General features: G+C 43.2%; 3 protein-coding genes across 4 annotated transcripts in view; 2 read left to right on the forward strand and 1 right to left on the reverse strand.

The window, feature by feature from the left end:
- Window positions 1-1,874: 1,874 nt before the first annotated feature.
- dcph1 (damage control phosphatase 1) lies at window positions 1,875-4,853 on the forward strand. Its single transcript, XM_058056457.2, has 5 exons — window positions 1,875-1,981; window positions 2,313-2,418; window positions 2,518-2,759; window positions 2,865-3,030; window positions 3,355-4,853. The coding sequence occupies exons 1-5, from the start codon at window positions 1,923-1,925 to the stop codon at window positions 4,135-4,137; spliced, it is 1,356 nt and encodes a 451-aa protein (XP_057912440.2). The 5' UTR covers window positions 1,875-1,922; the 3' UTR covers window positions 4,138-4,853.
- Window positions 4,854-6,552: 1,699 nt separating this feature from the next.
- Window positions 6,553-16,066, forward strand: esr1 (estrogen receptor 1). Its single transcript, XM_058056454.2, has 9 exons — window positions 6,553-7,408; window positions 7,918-8,144; window positions 9,493-9,609; window positions 9,938-10,110; window positions 10,189-10,342; window positions 11,371-11,509; window positions 12,663-12,796; window positions 13,298-13,481; window positions 14,745-16,066. The coding sequence occupies exons 1-9, from the start codon at window positions 6,969-6,971 to the stop codon at window positions 15,001-15,003; spliced, it is 1,827 nt and encodes a 608-aa protein (XP_057912437.2). The 5' UTR covers window positions 6,553-6,968; the 3' UTR covers window positions 15,004-16,066.
- Window positions 16,067-16,159: 93 nt separating this feature from the next.
- Window positions 16,160-20,652, reverse strand: part of syne1a (spectrin repeat containing, nuclear envelope 1a) — an 86,306-nt gene continuing 81,813 nt past the window's right edge. For both annotated transcript variants that reach the window (XM_078799295.1, XM_058056446.2), the window contains 4 exons: window positions 20,181-20,423; window positions 20,007-20,096; window positions 19,249-19,307; window positions 16,160-17,581 (listed from right to left, as the gene is read on the reverse strand). In XM_078799295.1, coding sequence (XP_078655421.1) covers window positions 17,299-17,581; window positions 19,249-19,307; window positions 20,007-20,096; window positions 20,181-20,423 — 675 coding nt within the window. In that variant the 3' untranslated portion in view covers window positions 16,160-17,298. The remainder of the gene's footprint in view (window positions 17,582-19,248; window positions 19,308-20,006; window positions 20,097-20,180; window positions 20,424-20,652) is intronic.

Genomic DNA, 20,652 nt, shown 5'->3' on the forward strand with positions numbered 1-20,652 from the left:
CATCTTCTGAAAAAAATCTAATCAAAGATCCCATTAGGACTACAGTTTTTGAGAATCTACTGCAAAAAACATTAGTCTATCCCAGTTTTTGACCTGGACATGCAGGTCAGTATGTGATCCAATGGCCGTATTGCGTTTTTACCTAAATGGAAACCCAATTAATGTCACCATAATACTCATAACTGTCACACTATTTACGAGTGCAAATGAAGAAACTTACATTCTGACAGCATATCTGCGTAAATGCAAAACAAATTTGGTTACGTTGTATAATAGCTACTATCACATGCTCAGTAACACATAATTAGTAATCAGCTGCTTGTTGCTCACTTAATGGGTTATTGTTATTCCAGGTGTTTGTTGGCTCTTTAACCTTCAGTAGAAAGTCTCTCAGTATGCAATGTGTCGTCATCAGATGCTGCCATTGATTGATAGCGTCCACAGGATGCTTAGCCGGGCTGCAGGAAAAGAGTCTGTAAAAGGAGACATGGGAGGAGGAGGGGGCAGGACTGTGACTGTTTTGTTTGTCCTATCAACAAACAACAGGCCCACATCTGAGCCTGAGAGGCTGACCGGGGGCACAAAAAAATCTTTGACAAACAATGCAATGGTGGAGCTGTAGTTGATGTAGTTAATGGCGGCAGGATAAAAAGCATGTTTACTCATGCTGGCTGGCTCACAGCAGGTAGATGAACTGACTCTTCTGAAAAGCCTTTCAGATGAGTGAGAGACATCTAGTCTTCTAGTCTTTCTGTCTCTTGAGGCCTGGACGTTTCACATGACTGTCTCACTAGTGATTGCCGCTAAATTGATTTTTGTCCCTGCCGTAAAACCAAGAAATGAGCACGGTGAAATTTGGCTGACATCATAGCAAACTTGCCGCGGATGCAACCGGGTGAACGCCACAAGCATGTACCGCAACACCTGTTTAAACAGGTCTTTTAACCGTCGCCCTCCCCCACTCTCTGTCCACCGCCCGTTTGGAAACCGGAGTGGTGAGTCACTTCTCTCTCGGTCTAGAAAGGGGAGGGGTGGGGGTGGGGGGGGACTCACAGATCCGGCCAGGCTGGAGCCCGGTGGGGGGAAGGGAGGCTCTGGCCGGCAGTGGCTGAACACCGGAGGTGGACGCAGCTGGACTCCCACACTCAAGGCCCCCCCAACATCCTCACAATGCTCTGCCATGTTTCCATAGTGACGCTGCCACAATCAATTGATATGCTTATATTTTCTTGCAAAGTAAGCAGGATAGCTTGGGGCCAGTCATTTGGTCATGAAGAGTGACGTCCGGGATCCTGAACATGTCTGTTCTTCAACTTATTTGTTGACCATTGGCGGGACTGTTTGGCAACTACTTATCTACAAACACATACTATAGCGCCATATGTTATATTAAAGTAAATTATTCCCCCCACCCGAATTGAGCATGACCCCCACCATCCTTTCTTTCCCGCCAAAAAAGCCCCAGGGCTTCAAAATGTGCCGTTTCCTGATTGGACCATCTCAGGTTTCCTTGACAACCGTTGCCATTGACAATCTGGGATGCCCGAGGATGTCGGCCACAAATGTATGTGACACATAGCACGTTCTGATTACTTTTTGTAAGTATTTTGAGGTGCTTTTCTTTTTTTAGCTAAAACATAACAACGTCATGGTTTCTTAGAATTGACTGTAAACGCTAGGTGGCAGCACAGAACCATAAATAAAACGAGTACAACTACGACCAAGAGTTTTCTTTGGTAAAATATTTCTAAACTAACGTAGTTTTATTTGTGAAAATGAGCTGAATAAGTCGAAATGAATTAAATAAGGATTCCAGACGACGTCGTTTCAAAGTAATCGAAACAACTTCCGGTTTGTTTATTTGTATCCAATCAATAAAGTTTCCTGTTGAATCCCGAGCTCAGCTGCTGTTAGGGTGAAACATGGCAGCCGACCAGACCAGCATCGTAGTTCCTCCTTCTCTGTCAGCTAAAGTGGTTGGGTACGACTGACAGCTTCTTTAATGCGTTGCCATAATTGGAAAAATTGTTGGAAACACTGCGGTATTGGATAACCGTGTATTAATGCGAGGACGAACGTGGCCGAACTAGTAGTAGCTTTAGCATTTAGCTTAAGCTGCCAATGCCTGACTGTAATGTCTGCATTGGGAAGATATGACGTTCGTTTAGTCTGCCTAATTATATATTTACGTAGTGTGATGTAAATATATTCATTTTAATCAAATGCAAAGCTTGTGGGGAATCAGTACATGTTGCTAAGTAGGAGCTAGCTAGGTTGGCCTCAATTATATACTGTGTATCTTTTTCCTGTAGGTCATTCGCGTATTTGACAGTGAAAGACCGGCTGCCTACAATCCTCACTAAGGTTATTGACACAATTCATCGCAATAAAAACAAGTTTTTCGAGGAATATGGAGAGGTATGTGTATATTTGTGTCTTTAATTTCCCTCCACTTTATTTTCCATTAAATTCAATCTGTGAATCTGACTTTTCTGTCTTTTGTGGATTTGTCATCAGGAGGGGATCCAAGCGGAGAAGCAAACCATCTCCTTGCTGTCCAAGCTGAGAAATGAGTTGCAAACAGACAAACCCATAGTCGCTCTGAACGATGGGCTGGCGGATGCGGACTCTTGGAACCGATACCTGCTGAGGCAACAGGGCCTGCAGGGGGACCAGGAAGTGGTCAGCTGGTTCAAGTCTCCGTGGCTGTTTGTGGAGTGCTACATGTACCGCAAGATACAAGAGGCCCTCTGGCTCAAGTGAGAAGCAAATGTTACATTAAAACATTCTGACATGTTTTGACAAAGCTGGCAATATGCATTACATGCAGTTTATGTAGTTAAGTGATTATGTTGTTATTGCAGCCCACCCATCAGTGATTATGATGTTTTCAATGAGGGGAAGACTCAGAGCTTCTTTGAGTCGCAGCAGGCCATCATGACCTTATGCACATACTTTGAGGGCATCAGCAAGAACATAGATGACATCTCTGAACATCACCTGCAGCTGCATTTCAACCAGCTACTTAAGGTTAGCATATTCTCATTCATCTATGATTCCCAATCTGAGACTACTACTGATGGTGAATGGGCTCCATCTAGTGGTGCACAGGAACATTAGAGATTTACTTCAAAATGAAAATAACTCTTTTATAATAGCCTTGCCACAGGTGGTAATATAGAGGAGAAAATTTAGGTATCAAATGGCAATATCCTGATCAGCGTGAATTAACATCAATTAACGACCTGTTCTAACCTTATCACAAAATACCGGCCTGTCAAACTGACACTAACAAATTTAAAGCAATGAATGCTTTGATGTGATTCTTCACTGTTCTTACTTGGCTCTTCTAAGGTTTCTCTATGGGGAAACAAATGTGATCTATCCATCTCTGCTGGGATGGAGAATTCCCAGAAGTCCAGTCCCATCGACTCCCTCGTCAGCCTGCAGCCTTTCATCTTAGTGGACCACTCTGACGCAGTGTGGTCTACCCTCATTTCTACCCGTAGACAACAACAGTCGGGGAAAGCGTGCTCCACCCGAGTGGACATTGTTCTCGACAACGCCGGCTTTGAGTTAGTGACCGACTTGGTCCTCGCCGATTTCCTTGTGTCCTTCGGTCTGGCCCACGAGGTCCGCTTCCTCGGCAAATCCTTCCCGTGGTTTGTCTCTGATGTGACCTCCAATGATTTTCATTGGACCATTCGACAGACTATGGCGGCCAATCACAAGTGGATGTCTCAGAGGGGTGTGCAGTGGCAACGCTATGTGAAGGAAGGAGTGTGGTCCTATCACGACCACCCCTTCTGGACACAACCACACGAGTTCTGTGATATGGCAACTGAGGCGCCAGACCTGTACGCCACTCTGCAGGAGGCAAACCTGGTGCTGTTTAAAGGTGATCTCAACTACAGAAAGCTGGCAGGGGATCGGGACTGGGACCATACGGCAGGCTTTGAAGCCGCACTGAGGGGTTTTGGACCGGCCCCTCTGTGCAGCTTAAGGACTCTAAAGGCTAATATTCAAGTGGGCCTACAGCCAGGCCAGGGGAGCAAGCTCAGCTCCCAGGATCCAGACTGGATGACCAGTGGCAAGTACGCTGTGATTCAGTTCTACAGTCCCAATTCAGAACAATGAGACTGACTTGAAGCCTTTGGACCTTGTTTTTAATACAGAAAGCACTTAAATATCATGTTTGGATTTCTCTCAGGATGTCAGCTTCTTTCTTTTTAACAAATCGTGATTCTTAACTGGAAGTGTCAGTTAGAGGGGCAAAGCTACCTGCAAAGGTTGAATCGGAACATTTAACCATTGCGGACTACCATGACCCGGATGACTAAGAACCTACACAGACAATTGGATGGTTCTTCATTGCAAAAAAGCGGGAAAATACTGTATTTTTGACGACTCACAGTGAAAACATTGCACATCCCAACACGGCACATATCGCTACACAAAGTTAGTGAAATACAACCAACCCAGAACCAGATTAGAGGAGCAGGGGAGGAAAAAAAGCATGAAATGTAAAATTTAGTCTGAATGTTACCAGGTTAATGAACCTGAAGAATTAAGCTTAATGTTTAATACAGGAGCCATATCTCATAACAATTTAGTTGGATTCTGTATAGGAATTAATGTACTGTATTTTGTACACTTGTTTTGGTTGGTGGGTGCAGTATGGCTTGAAAATGTTTTTTTTTTTTTTTGTCCGACTAAATTCCTGTGACATGTCGACAGGTGAGAAGGATTCTAAACTTCCATTACCTTGTTTTGCATTCAGGTAAACACAAGGATAGTGTTATGTACTTACACAACATAAACTGGATGCAATAAAGGCAAGTGTGTGTGCCTCATATTTGTTTTTTTTTTTGTTGTTTGCACAGTGATGCGATTATTGTCTTAGTTTGTAGCTCGTTCTGGATTCCTGGCAAGATCTTATCATTCTAATGAATGGCTTTTCATCAAATAAAGAACTGCGGTGACTTGTTTTTCCCCCTATTTCCCTGCCTTCATGTAAGACCTCAAAAATCAACCTCATTGGCATTTAAATTCACTTTTATGAAAATAGCATTTTTTTTGAAAGGCAACAAAAAGAAAAGGTGATATGCTGGCAAAAACTAATACTGGTGCTTCAGTGCTTTTTCATTTTACTTTTGACTTGTTGACCTTGTGCATTCAAGGTCAGCTTACACTAAATACACACCCGAGAAAACAGCTGTAAATGCAGGTGCATAACAATGCTAAAAGAGCTTAAACTACACCCCAAATGAGTCAATTAGGCGAGTTGGGACCCTTCATTTACCCCGTTATCTAATAGAGCCTCAATTTGTTCCCCACCCTCTCTGGGGACTTGCAATAAAAAAATATATATCATCAGGGCTACTTGTTTTCCACTTGACCTGACATGTTCTGAAAATGGGGCTGTTTACTTAAGAAAGATGTTGCACAGAGATGGGAAAATGAAGCTTTTGCCAAATGTTGAGCGCTTCCTCTTTAAAGCTGGAGGTCTGCAGTTGCCTTGAAGGCTCACGTATCAACAGAGGCCTATAGGGGTACCAAAACATATTAACCCAAGCAGAGAATCGTTCTGGCAGGTACTGGTAGGTATCACCACTTTTATCGTTTACGCAGGGAGCAGCTACATTACAGTTTGTTACTGGGATTCCTCCAGTGCAAGGCTTTTTCCTTGCTTTGCCTTGACACGGAGACCCAAAACATGCAAGGACTCCTGACAAATGCAGCTTTTGTCCAAACGTTTTCCACTGAGGGCTGCACTTTTGGGGCCACCTTGATACATTTTGTACGTTAAGATGCTGACACCTGTCCAGGTCAATATGTGCTAATATTTCTGAAGAAAATAATTATTTTATGTTATAGTTAACAAAACAAGTTATTAGTGTATATAAAATCATGCAAGTTACCTGGTATTGATAATTTATTTCATTTTTAGAATATGCCACTAAAACATGAGCTGCAATTCAAAAGAGGCCCTCTGACTACATTTTGGACACCCCTGTTTTAACTCCAATCTCAACATATTTCCGTAAAGCTTTTATTTGCATTAATACCCAAATGTGTACGAGTGAATTTCACTGTGGTTGAAATCCAAATATTAGATGCTAAATACAAATATTCAGTATCTCTTTCAAAGCAAGCATCTATTCCGTCATTCAGGGTGGATTGTGTAATTACTGGCTGTTGAAATGAGATTTGACCTCCTGCGTTGTTTGCTGTGTTATGGTGACCTGGCGCTCAAATGCACTGCCTCCATCGATTTGACTGCATCTTTTAATTTGTTTATCCCTTTTGCTTCCTTTTTTTTTCTAAACTCTCCACTGTTCCCAGTGAGTCCAGCTGGATGTGCGAGGGATGATGAACGAGGCGAGCACAGCGGCACAGGGATGACTCCTGTTTAATAAGGTGAGCAGTGAAGCGCCGTAACGTTGCTTTTAGGCCGTTTTGTTTTAAAGCCGCCGTCCTGGTTTGCACTGTTATTTGATTTAGGGAGTCTCAGGTGTGTACATTAATATGGGGGCCCGTACACCATTTTGAATATCAGCTAAATGCAGCATGAATATTCTGAGAGCAGCCTTTCCATGTGAAACAAAGGTGGAGGAAGAGGAGGCGATGATATCGTGGCGTGGGACAGGGCAGTGAAGTTGTCCAGGAAGCACCATTTCCATTTTGTTTCTTTGTTTTTGTCTTCATCGCAAGCATTCTCTGCCTCCTACACATAAGAGGAAAGGAGGAGGGTGGGTGTTCCATTTTGGGTTGTCTTTGGGGGGTCTGGATGAGGGAACGCTTAAGGCAGACCCGGCAAATGGACTTGAAGAGTATCACAACTACATGAGACAGTTTTTGAGGATCCAGTTGAATAGGAGAGAGAGCACCACTCGTCCCCGCTCCCCCTCCCCACCAAGGGGAGAGCAAGTCTAAATCATGTTGCTTATCAGTGCTGTTGTGCTGTGATGTTGCTCAGGCACAGCCCGGCAAAGAGCAGGAAACATTGTGGACCTCCGCCGAGACCCGGGATCCACCCAGCTGCCCCAGAGCTGGAGAGCCTGTCCCCACCGCGCCTGTCGCCCCCACCTCGCGCCGCCCCCCTTAGCGGCATGTACCCCGAAGACAGCCGGGGTTCCGGAGGGGTCGCCACGGTGGACTTCTTGGAGGGGACGTACGACTATGCCTCCCCAACTCCGGCTCCGACTCCGCTCTACAGTCACCCCACCACGGGTTACTACTCGGCACCCCTGGACACTCACGGCCCTCCCTCGGACGGCAGCCTTCAGTCGCTGGGCAGCGGGCCCAACAGCCCCCTCGTCTTTGTGCCCACCAGCCCCCGGCTCAGCCCTTTCATGCACCCCCCCGGCCATCACTATCTGGAAGCGACTTCAACCTCTGGCTACAGGTCAGTTGTATTGTCTGTCAACTTCTTTGTCGCTTTTTAATGACTTTGATTGGTCAGTTTTATTTGTTGTTTATGCAACTTGACAGTTCTCAAAAACAACCACGAGAACCAGTCAAGTTTCCTGGATTCCTTTCCGTCTTACATCGCTTCATTTGATAAGCTTGTGTAAAATATACCCATGCAGTGACACGCATATACTAATTATGCAACATTACGTTTAATCTGTTAAAACATGGCCATTATCACTGGAAGCAGCCTCAAGCTCCACTCTGCTTCCTAATTCCACAGATTAAGCACTTTGTCAGGAACCTTGAGCTAGGAACAATACGTAAGAGCAACACAGCGATGTTTCCATGTGCGTGCAATTAAATGGTAAACCAATGTAGGATTATAGTGCAGTTTATCAGCTGCTACGCGATAAAAGGTGCCCTTTGACTGAGTTAAGCCAAGTCTTACAGAGAGATGAATAAGCAAGTGAGATGAATAAGAAAGTGTCTGACCTGTCCCAGGTCCAGCGAGCCAGCCGGTCAGCAGCAGGTCACCAGGGATGAGCAGTGTGGCACCAGTGCAGAGCCTTACGTTGTGGGTGGGTCAGAGGTCGCCGCAGCCGTTGGGGTGTTCGAGATGGCCAAGGAGACACGGTTCTGTGCTGTATGCAGCGACTACGCCTCCGGCTACCACTACGGGGTGTGGTCCTGTGAGGGATGCAAGGCCTTCTTCAAGAGGAGCATCCAAGGTAGCGACAACTTCCTACAAATCAAACAGTCATAAGTATAGCTCACAGTAGTGGGAAAATGTACAAAACACGCTGGATTATAGTGGATTACGTACCAGGCAAATGCCAGTCAACCAAGATTTTTGGAAAAAATGTGCCAAAAGTTACATATCCCACAATATTTTTTAAATAAAATGAACATGAGCATGAACATCATGTCATGTGAAACACCATCTTACATGAATAGTGTTTAACTTATTTTTTAAGAGTGTCACAAGACACCCAACTCACGAGGTGAGACGACACACAAGATTTGATGTGCAATGAAAAAAATACGACTGAATAAACAAACTTTATTTAACCGAGTCACAAAACAATGCGGGTGCATTTGGAAATTTTTATAGACACAGAAATTGATGCTAAATGATATCATTGTCCATATTTTTTTGAGACCAAATAAACTACTAATGTTATATATACTAATAACTAGTAATCACCAAAGATTTGGTGTTTGTGACGTGTATTTTTTCACAGGCAAGTCTGTCAATTGTTTGCAGCATTTCTTGAAATGCTGGCTTCTTAACTGTGTTAAAGAGCAGCATTGCTTTTTGCGATGATTTTCTGTGAACGCATGCAATTTGGCACCGTTACGTTTGTATTGACTTGACTTGACAAAGCAACAAAGCTAAGCAACTGCAAGACTGACAAGAGGTCTCACTTGTTTGCCGTTGAATATATGTATCAACATAAAGCTTGTCGGTGCTGAACCAATGCGCAAAGTGGCACGAGATGTGCATCCGCATTGCAATGTAATGGGCATCAGAAAAATATTATTTTTAGTTTTTTTTCGAGGTGAGAAATCTCATCACATTTTAATCTCACAACAGCCCTTTATAGTGAATGAAACATTTCCTGTTAATAAGGTAGAATGGCAGCACTTTGACCCAGAAACTAACCTAAGGCACTGCTTTTTTCTAATACAGAAAGTGTCAAATGAGTGATGTGTGTAAAAGTGTGCATCTAAGCATGACGGACAAACCAATAGCTGCCACACGAATGCAAACAAAGAAACAAAACGAGCAACAGCTTGTCAAATATTTTTCGAGTGCCTCACTCTGTGCAGACCACAAAGCTCCATCTCCTCTGTGAGGCTTAGTCATGTTTGTGACGTCATGCATCGCCATATTGATGCAGAGAAACCAGTAGTCTCCATGGGGATGGCAAAGCCAAAGACGCCACCTTTTAATTTCCTCCATCACAGATCCATTTAAAATGGGAATGGAGTGTTCCTGGACACTAAATAACCTAAATCTGAACTGAACACTGGAGCCTCGTAGTAATAGATTTCACTCTCCCTCCACATTTTCAGGCCACAATGACTACGTGTGCCCTGCAACCAATCAGTGCACGATTGACAGGAATCGCAGGAAGAGCTGCCAGGCATGCCGACTAAGGAAGTGCTACGAAGTGGGCATGATGAAAGGAGGTGGGCGGGAACTTCATTTTATATATGAAAAATATCCACTTAGTAAGAGAGGCTCTTGTTGCATTCACTGGCATGCTTGAGTCTAACTTTAACTCTAATGCGACCTTGAAGTGATTTCCTTCTTAAGGAGTAAGTAGTGCACACCCACGTTTTTTGTTTTCATACTTGTTGGACACACAGCATCCTTAAACTATGTGCTGCTGGATTCTATGCCAAGACCTGTGTCTGTGTCTTGAGTGGAGAATGTGCAACAATGATCATATATTATTATTTGAGACACAGCCTGATGTATCTTCTGTGGTGTGAGAGTTGTACTGTCTGCTACAAGGTGTGCGCAAAGACCGCGGTCGCGTGCTACGCCGTGACAAGCGGCGCACAGGCACATCTGAGAAGAATACCAAGGACGCAGAGCATAGAAAAGTGTCCCCACAAGACGGGAGGAAACAAGGAAGCTGTGCCGGTGTGGGAAGATCATCTGTAACGGACATCCCACCTGACCAGGTTTGTTTCAAAACTCCTGAGTGGATATAGCCATTGTTTCATATCATGTAAACATGTTAATATCTTATACGTCGACAGGTGCTTCTCCTGCTACAGGGGGCCGAACCCCCGATATTGTGTTCGCGGCAGAAGCTGAGCCGACCCTACACGGAGGTCACCATGATGACCCTGCTCACCAGCATGGCTGACAAGGAACTAGTCCACATGATCGCCTGGGCCAAGAAGCTTCCTGGTAAGGCTGATTCATGTTAGCAGTTTCAAGCTGACGGTACAATCATCTAAAAAAAAAAGAGCTCAGTTCTGGACTTACTGTACTTTCTGTACCTACTGTAAAAGTGACAGTTTGAAAATGGTGAGGTGTGCATCAATGACGTGATTCACGTTTTGCATTACACCTTTGTCAGTTAATTTTACGCCTGTATGACACAAACTGGTGACTGTTTGACTCTGGAACAGATCACTACTATTTCAGGCTGATTGATGCTGCGTCTGCAGTGATTCCTCAACTGGCCTCAAAATTCAGAGATATACAGTAAATATATTCAGCAGAAAAATATCGGACACGTCTTGTGTGGGGAAACGTGAACAAATGGTAGGGTACTTTTGTTAAAACTAATGTTGAAATCTCATCTGGTACTTATCACGTGTCTTGTGACACCCCTACTCCTAATATAAAAGCATCCATCCATCCATGTTCTATGCTGCTTGTCCTCACTAGGTTGGCAGGGATGTAAAAGCATTAAATTAAAATTTGTATAACAGTTGTAAACAGAAATGTGTGTGTGTGAGGTTTGAAAGCAATTTCAAATCAATGTCACTGCAACACACACAGGGAAGAGCAGAGCTATCAGAGTGCTGGTAATTACAGTCATCACCTTTGACAGGATTGTTGAGCCATTAGGGAGGCCCCCCATAGTGCCTACATGAACATCACCTTTTTACATGCACACACAGAGTAAATCCCAATTTGAGACATTAGCAGCTAACAAGGACGTGAGTGCTCGTGATAAGGCTATACTGTACAGTGCGCATGGTGTCTTTGAGGCACAAAACAAGTGCATGCATATTTTGTGTTCTATGAGTAGGCAGATGCTGCTAATGTTGTTGATATGCCGCATCACGCCTGCACCACCCCATTAATCAGCACTATCTGTGTTTGGTCTGCATGCTAAGTAACTGTTGTTATGATTCATCAGCACACAAAGTGTCAAGTGTGTGTGTCACCTGGAGCTGTGCTCAAAATGCTGACTTTGTGCTCAGGTTTCCTGCAGCTTTCCCTGCACGACCAGGTGCAGCTGCTAGAAAGCTCATGGTTGGAGGTGCTGATGATCGGCCTCATCTGGAGGTCCATCCACTGTCCTGGAAAGCTCATCTTCGCTCAGGACCTCATTTTGGACAGGTAAGAGAGTACCACTGGCCTACTTCTCTCTCTCTCTCATCCTAGCACTCTTCATCCTCCCCTCACTCTCTCTCTCTCTCACCCACACCTCAAGAGTGACACATCAGCATTGTAGATTTTCCATTTCGCACCTTAGCATCCATTGTGCCATCCCAACACGTCTGTCGTACAGTGAAAGACTAATTACGCGTCTCCCACAGTGAAGACAGGACCACCTCCCTCGTCATCATTATTGAGCCGAGCTGGCAGGCAGGACAGATGTAATCAAAGCCTCAATGCACAGAATGATAGAAAATGAATGACGATGGTGGGAAGGAGTTAAGAGGACGAGGAAATAGAGATGGAAGGATGGTTTTGCTGTTTCCTTCCATCCAGCCTCTCCTGTTCTCGGAGTAAACATCCTAGCCCAATCCTCACTTCTACCTGGGGAAAAAAAAAACACAGAATGACAGCTGAACGCGAGGCAGACAGACAAAGCTTTTAGCCTGCAATGTGCCTGATGGTCCCATTTGATCGGAAAAGTGTATTACCGTATTATCTCTAAAACCTGGCCACGCTATAAGTGTCCTCCTAGATTGGACATGATGACTAAAACGCAGCAGGTCACGGTCGATGAATTCCCTCAGGTGCAGCTCCATGACCACTGTGGTATCATCTGCCCTTCCCTCACTTGAACCAGAAAACTTGAACCACGTACCCTTTTGCTCAGTTATGTTGCGGCCTTTGGTTGACAGAAAAACTCTTGTTTTAAAAAATATATATTTCATGCAGGATAGGAAATTAAGATCGAGTTTGCATATTTAATTATCACTGTAAACTCCAATTAATGGCTCTAAAAGCAAATAAAAAAAAACATTAAACATTGGCATTCACAGCTGTGGCTGTAGTAACCTCCCGAGGTAGTCGTTCATAGTAGTCGTGTGTGATGACCGTCCAGCATCTTTATCTATCTCCGTATGCGCTTTAAAATGTTACTCAGCTATTGGTGTGAAATCCGTGTGTTTCATTTGCTGTAGTGCTGTATTAATGCTGCCTGAGCTATATAGCTATTACAAGTTGTAATAGTTATATGTTGCGCAATATACTGTACTTGTTCAGAAATTTGAAAACTGCACTTCTAATTGTTTGTTTGCTGACATGCTGTGGTGTGCAGGAGCGAAGGAGATTGCGTTGAAGGCATGGCTGAGATCTTTGACATGCTGCTGGCCACCGCCTCTCGGTTTCGCATGCTCAGACTCAAGCCTGAGGAGTTTGTCTGCCTCAAAGCAATTATCTTGCTCAACTCTGGTAAGGAGACATTTTATTTGTTTATTATGTGAAAAATAATCTACTGGTTGGCGCTCAAATCAGCAAAAGAACTGCCAAAACTTCCTGAGCCTTTAATTAGTCTCTTAATCTGACTGGAACTCCTGATATGAAATAACTTTGGCACGCTATTGGTTATTTAATGAGATGCACCTGTGTATGGTACACTGAGACGTAGCACTGAACGCGAACATGGTGTCCTGGAAGGCCCGTACCACGGATGAGGCCAATAAGCATTGCCATGGCAACATGACAGCGCACCCAAGAGGGCTGAGCTCGTCCCACAGATGAAGCTATTCCATAGAGCAGCAAAGTGAAAATACCACAGAGATGACAGCGACGACTCAGCTGCTGGAGCCCGATGAACTCGCGATTGCTGCGTGGGCACTCGCAATTCAACCTCTGCCCTCAATCTTTTATTGTTTTGTCTCTGAACATAGCTCATAGTACATGCTGCTTCTAAAAACGTGTCTTTCTATATAGGCGCCTTTGCGTTCTGCACGGGTACCATGGAGCCGCTCCATGACAGCGTGGCGGTGCAAGGCATGCTGGACACCATCACCGACGCCCTCATACATCACATCAGCCAATCAGGGTGCTCAGTGCAGCAGCAGGCCAGGCGCCAGGCCCAGCTGCTCCTCCTACTATCTCACATCAGGCACATGAGGTGAAAGCCTACTCGCAAAAAACATACCGTGTTAAACCACTTTTTGGAAAACAATTTTTCGAACAAAATCAAAGACAAAAACAGGAACATTTTTCATTACATTTAAATATCAGTGAAATCACGTTTCATCATTAAGTTGTTGGATGATTATGCCTCATTGATTATTTTAATATAACAGGACTATGACTCGGGGTGGCACGGCGGACATGTGGTTAGCGTGCAGACCTCACAGCTAGGAGACCAGGGTTCAATTCCACCCTCGGCCATCTTTGTGTGGAGTTTGCATGTTCTCCCCGTGCATGCATGGGTTTTCTCCGGGTACTCCGGTTTCCTCCCACATTCCAAAAACATGCTAGGTTAATTGGCCACTCCAAATTGTCCATAGGTATGAATGTGAGTGTGAATGGTTGTTTGTCTATATGTGCCCTGTGATTGGCTGGCCACCAGTCCAGGGTGTACCCCGCCTCTCGCCCGAAGACAGCTGGGATAGGCTCCAGCACCCCCGCGACCCTCGTGAGGAAAAAGCGGTAGAAAATGAATGAAGGACTATGACTCATCATCACACCTTGAGGAACAATGTGGCATTACAAGTCATTATTGCCCCTAGAGGACCAGTCTGGTATTACAGGACTCATGACAGTTGAGTTGCCCTTGTTGACTTCCCCTCCGTACTTGCCCTCGGGGGAATCTGTGCCGCCGTCATGAATGTCATTCAGCGCTACACCTACAAGTATTGGCCAAACCAATGCTTGCTGGCTGTATGCGAACAAGGGCAGGTGCCTTCCATTTATCACTTCTACTCCTCCCACATCTACTTTCCCTCGGCTCTGCGAGTGGTCTCCGAATGACGTCGGTAGTGGCGTAATACCAAGCACCTAGATAAAGTCAACAAGGGCAACTTAAACTGCCATTGGAATGCAGTCTCCCTGTCTAGAACACTTTGGTCCTCGAGGGACGATGGTGAGTCAGTCTTGTAATACCATTTTGTTCCTGTAGGGTCAATTAGTCTATAATACTTTCTTCCTCTGGGGGCGATGAGTAAGTATTGTAATACCACTTTGTTACTCTAGGGGTGATAATGAGTCACTATTTTGTGCCTAGAGGAACAGAGTGGTATTGCAAAACAGACTTATTATCTATTGAGGAAAAAAAGTGGTATTACAAGATCACAAGACTGCATTTCATTGCCCCTAGAGGGACAAAGTGGTCTTACAAGTGACATAACTACAGACCTTGACCATATCTTGACATGTATACTTACAGTAACAAAGGCATGGAGCACCTGTACAGCATGAAGTGTAAGAACAAAGTGCCACTTTACGACTTGCTGCTGGAGATGCTGGACGCCCATCGCTTGCACCGTCCGACCAAAGTGCCTCCCAGCGGTAGCAGCAACGGTGGCCCCTCCTCCAGTTCAGGAGGTAGCAGCAACAGCAGCCAGGAGAGCCTCAGCAGAGCCCCTCCATGTCCAGGAGTCCTGCAGTTTGGAGGGTCCCGCTCTGACTGCGCCGACATCCTATGAGACGGAACAAACAATCGGTGTTGTTGTGGAGGTGATTTCATGATTAAGATGATCAATTTCTGTGGTTCGTTCAGGCACAAATCATCACTTTTACATTGCAAGTGCCAGCTTTTACATCACATTGTAGCAAACTGTGAGTAACACTCATTCAAATTAATGAGCAGCTATTCTTCAGTTTTCATTTTCCCATTCAACCAAAGTGCACTTCCTCTTGGCTTTAAGGGGCTATTGGGCATTACTTTCACCTTGTTGCAGAATGTGATTAAATGTGTAATGTATTTTAGGTTTCAACTGCCAGCTGAGATCAGCATGTCTGGTGTTGTGGTTTTGTCATATTTGGAAACAATTGATAAGAATTCAAGTGTTTGTGTTTCAGTCCGCTGTTGGTGAATTAAAAAAAAAAAATACAGCTTCAAAATCCAAGCCAAACTGTATCATCTGTTAACTTTGAACATTTGTTTTCAAAGTGAACTTGTTTTGTATTAAAGGAACATGCTCTAAAAATAAACAACACCCAAAACACCCTAGATCTCTATGAATTAAATATTCCATTTGCAAATCCATTCATGCCGTAGCGGAATGTAGGGCTGCAACAATTATTCAGATAATTTGAATACCTTGATTACAAAAAATAGTCAAGGAATCGCTTACATCACCAACGCAGAGGACTAAGAAGGAAGCAGGTGAAGACGCCAAAAGATTGAAGAGTCTAGGGGAAAAAAAAGACAAGTTAGATCAGATGCCTGTGAGATGATTTTTCCACTTTCCAGTATGATTTTGAATCCAGACTTCCATGGGTTCATGAGTTTGCGTATGTTCTCCAACATGTAATGAATAAAGATTTCAAGTGGAATATTTAATTCACTCAAGATTTTGGATGTGTTCCCTTTACTTTTGGGCAGAAGTGTATATTTGTGTCCTACATTCTCTCGGTGATAATTGATTTTTGTCTTTTATTCTTAATGACAATTATTTCTGGTGAAAATATTGTTAAGAGGTGAAAAATACTCACTGATGGTCTTTGGAAGTAAGTGTAATGTGTGCATTGAATTGCAGAAAAAAATAAAAACAACCATTTGGATGTATACACACATGAAGCCTCCACTTACCACAGTTAATACAGGGTTTCACTATGAAGTGATCAATTTACACAGTGTTAAATATTTAATGTTTTATTATCTGCAAAGAGAATTCGGCATTAGCAAACTGTACAAACATAAATAATTTTCAGAACATTTTTTTACACATTGTGTCGAGATAAGGTAGTGATGTTTGATCACTTATGAATAGTAATTTTTAACATTATAACAAAGCACATTATTATGAGGATTATTAAATCTACAGCTACACAACCAGTGATTGGCTTTGGGGCTTTCAAGTGCATGCTCAAACAGAAATGTTTAAAAATATAGATATAAATATATATAACATAGCCTGTATTCAACGGAAGCAAAAATGTAACAGAAAAAAATCTTTATCACAAGTGCCCCAATTGTTTAAATACTGGTAATAATTTAAAAACAAATTGGAATACAAGCCTTAGCTTTTGGAGGAGAGAAGTCGGCCATGTTGGCTCAAAGGCTTCAATCAGTCAGTGCAGTACCTTCACACGAGTGCGCAGACAGTTCCTCAGCAAAGTCGGTAAGAATCCGAAAAAAATTAAGTTGGCAATTTAGTCCATGAAAAAAAATCGTTAATTAGAAAGGTAGTGGACTTCACAACGTCGTGTCAACATTAGTGTGGGACGTAACAAACTGACGCGCAAAACCACATCCGGGTACTTGAGTCCGCGAGGACTACAACATCCGGGGATTTTCACTCTCGCAATATCGTATATCCGGGTATTTTACGAACAGCGTTGTGTCTGTAAACAAACGGCCATAATGTAATCGAAATGGCGTCATACTTTATATTTACTGAGTTGTATAATCATTAAATCTCTTTTGGACCATTATTCTTAAACACTTGAGCTTTGTTCACACGAATATTCTTCAACTCAATAAATAGTAGCAGCACTGGGAATAGCGGACGACTTTGGTTCCCATCAGTAAGTGTGGATAAAGAGTGCTTTCTTCCTCCTTATTGATATCACTTAAAAAAACCCATATACACATTTAAGTTTAAACAAAACAAAAATATTTGGGTTTTCCACATAAAGGTCCTTTCGTACTTAAAGGGCTGTCATAATGGTGCATCCCAGCAGGGGGCGGAGCTTGTCGCTGTAGGGCACAGGGTGAAAAAGGGCACATTCATAGGAGTGAGTCCTTGGCAAAGCAATACAGGTGGCGGAGGCAGCTATATCGGTGGAGGTCCGTTGGTGTAGCGCAGCATGGGATGGAAGGAGCGGGCAAAGTTGTTGGCGTGGTGGCAGCTGTAGTCCTCCTGGCTCATGGGCACCAGGCAGGCCAGTCCGATGAGGAGCAGGAGCAGCAGCTGCACAGGGAGCGCGGCCCTCAGTACACGATGCAGGAAGGACTGGCCCTTGGAGGAAGAGGGGGAGGAGGATGGCCAGGAGACACCGTCCAAAATGTCAGAACGGGAGGAAACGCAGCCAGCGGCGCCGGGTGACCTCCTGCGGCTGGGAGGGAGGATACACAAAAGGAGTCAGACATGCCAAGTATTTGCAAAGCATTACTTCGTGGAGGCAAACTTGTTTTAATTGAGGCACCATACCGTTCTTATCTTATCTAAATACACCAGTCCAGACGTCACAACACAACGTTGGGTACACCTGATATCCAACATACGAGCCGCATCAATCTGGATACTGTCAAAAAGTATCACTTTTATTTTATAATATCTATTATCATACTTGTCATTTGGACTACTGAGGGCTGTTCCTAACATTTTAGTTATATGATTTAGGCACATATAGATATTAGAAACTGCTCTCAGTGGGATTGTTGAATGAAAAATTAAATTTTTAAATGAGCATTATTGTGCAGACGTACTTAATGTTGTGGCTACTAATGTAAAAGTCATTATTTTTGGTGCAAAATTCATATGATAATGCATGTTGCACAAAGTATACTTTGTATATTGTTAAAATTACACAATTTTGACACAAAATGTGAATATTAATTATTTTTAAGCTTTTTTTCCATATTGAAAGCTTATAATATCAATGTGATCAAATAATATATACAATAAAAAATAATGATTTTTAAAATGTATTATTACTAGGGATGTCTGATATAAGCATAAAAATGTGATATCGGTCAACATTGGTATCTGATTTTTTTTTTCCTGATCATCCATAAATCCATTTTCTATATCGCTTATCCTCACAAGTGTTGCCGGGGTATGCTGGAGCCTATCCCAGCTGTCTTTGGGTGAGAGGCGGCGTACAAGCTTGACTGGTAATTTTTCCTGATCAGAAAAAACGATATTAAAAAATGCTGTATACAACAAATAGGTGTTCATTCCACCACAGGAGATATCATGTTATATGTCATATATCTGTATCGGAGAGTTGGGCAATATCGGTTTTCGGCAAAAAAGCCAAAGTCGAACATCCCTAATTACTGTCATTATATCATTTTGGCACAAATTTCAAAGTACTACATGTTAACACTTTTCTGTATATTACTATTGTATCATTTTTAGCACAAAATCCTGTGACTACATATCTATATCCAGTATATATTAGCCATTTACAATTACTAACATTTGTATGTATTATGATCCGCAGTAGCATGTCTGGTTAAAGAGTGGGGGCAGGGGAGAAGAGGGAGGTTAAAAGAAAAGTGCATCCAATTGTACACAGAAGACACACAATCAGATAAGACACATGACCGGCAGACACAAACACTGGTACATACGCAAACCAAAGACGTCAACCACCAAGCATCACGCACGCACGGACGAGTCAGTGGGAGGACAGAGTGTGTGAGAGTTCAATGCCATGTTTTGTTTTTTTTTTGTTTTGTTTTCCAAACACAAGCAGCACTAATGCTGAAGTAAAAATGTCTCTCTGGAGACTTCTGCTTGCTGCAGGAAATGGGGTGAAAGGCGTTACCGCCATCTATGGGCCAGGACAGTGTTACAATGTTATGAAAGAAGCAGCAGCAGATCAAGGTGAAGCGGCGGGAAAAAAAAAAGGGACAGCCTGATGACCCTGCTCGTCGTAGGAGCTGGTCACATGACCTCGAGAAAAAGCTCATGGAACATCAATTTAGCTGATGATCACATTTGGTTCCATCATGTTCCCGTCTTTCTCGAGGTCCAAGGGGGAGGGTGAGGTACCTGTGGCGGGGGCTGCTCTCAGGGGGTCCGGGGTGGGCCTGACTACTTTTGCCTCGAGGCTGAACGGCGTAATGAGCAGGGAGGGGTGAAAAAAGAAAGAAAAGAAATGTTTCAGTCAAGAGGCAAATGAGGCCATAAAGGAACTAAAATTGCTGGAGAGAAAGAATCATCAATAAAGCAGCAACGTAATCAATGATGTGACTGATTGAAACGTGCAAGAAATCTGGCTTCTCAACTCCTGAAAATTATTACATCAACCACTTTTAGGCTCTAGTAGTTTTAAAAAAAAAGGAGAAAGCCAGGTTTTCTTGCGGATCAACATGCTGAAAGCAGCATCTAAAAAAGCAGGGAGTACTAGAAAGTACACAGGAGACACTTTCTTGTTTTAATGCTAAAAAAATAAAAACATGTTTCATATCTCATTGTAGAAATTCAAGTATTACATATTTATATATTTTATGAGGAAAAAGGGCAATTTCAAAAGAACCCCCAGCAGGAGAAAGGGTTTCATTTGACATGAAAAAAAGTCTTAATGTTATGAAAATAAACTGAAACTTAAGGAAAAAATTGTAATTTTAATTTTACAACAAAAAATTTGTTATTCGGGCAAAAAAAATAATTTTATATTACGCATAAATACAGATTTTTGTAAAAAAAAGTCACATTATGAATGAAAAACACTTTCTTCAGGCCTTAATACTCCTTCATAATATTGCTTTTCTGCAGTTATGATGATATTAAATGAAAAAAAACATTACCAGTCGTCTGCAAGGTTGGATGTTTGTTGACTCAGACACAGGAAAAGCAGCAGTCATGTCACATTTCCCAACAGACAGGGGTATGAAATCCTTCAAACAACAAAATAACACAACTCAGCTCAAGTAGCATCTCATGACGATGACGCCGGCATCCACAAGGAGGCAATGTCCCACCTGTTGCGTGCTCATGGCCTCCAGTCGCCTGTGCAGACCCTCCAGGTCGTAGTCGACCTCCCGCAGGAGCAGACGCAGCCTATTCCAGATCACGTGCACCTTCTCCCGGGCCTCCAGGCACTCGCTGCCCGGAGAAAGGTGAGGGGTGGGCGTGGGCACGGCCGTGCTGACCAGCAGCTGAGCTGAGAGCTCCTGTAGGGACGACACCTTCTGCTGAGAGTCCAGCAGCTCACGCTTGATTTGCTGCACAGAAAAAAAGGATAGGTGATGTAGCAGGGATAAAAATATGGAGAGGCTTGATGAAGATGCTGTTTTTTCAATTAGATTGCCTTTTTTTCTTCACAAAATACTCCTGTGACACTTTGTTTTGGTTAAACACATTTTTGCTGTTGTACCAAAAATAAAATAAAATCAAATAAAAGCTTTGAAATGTGGTTACTGATATCAAATCAGCATCATGGGACAATAGCAT

This window comes from Doryrhamphus excisus, linkage group LG19 (assembly GCF_037039965.1).
Source record: "Doryrhamphus excisus strain RoL-2023G ecotype Guam linkage group LG19, RoL_Dexc_Guam_v1.1, whole genome shotgun sequence".
NCBI lineage: Eukaryota > Metazoa > Chordata > Actinopteri > Syngnathiformes > Syngnathidae > Doryrhamphus > Doryrhamphus excisus.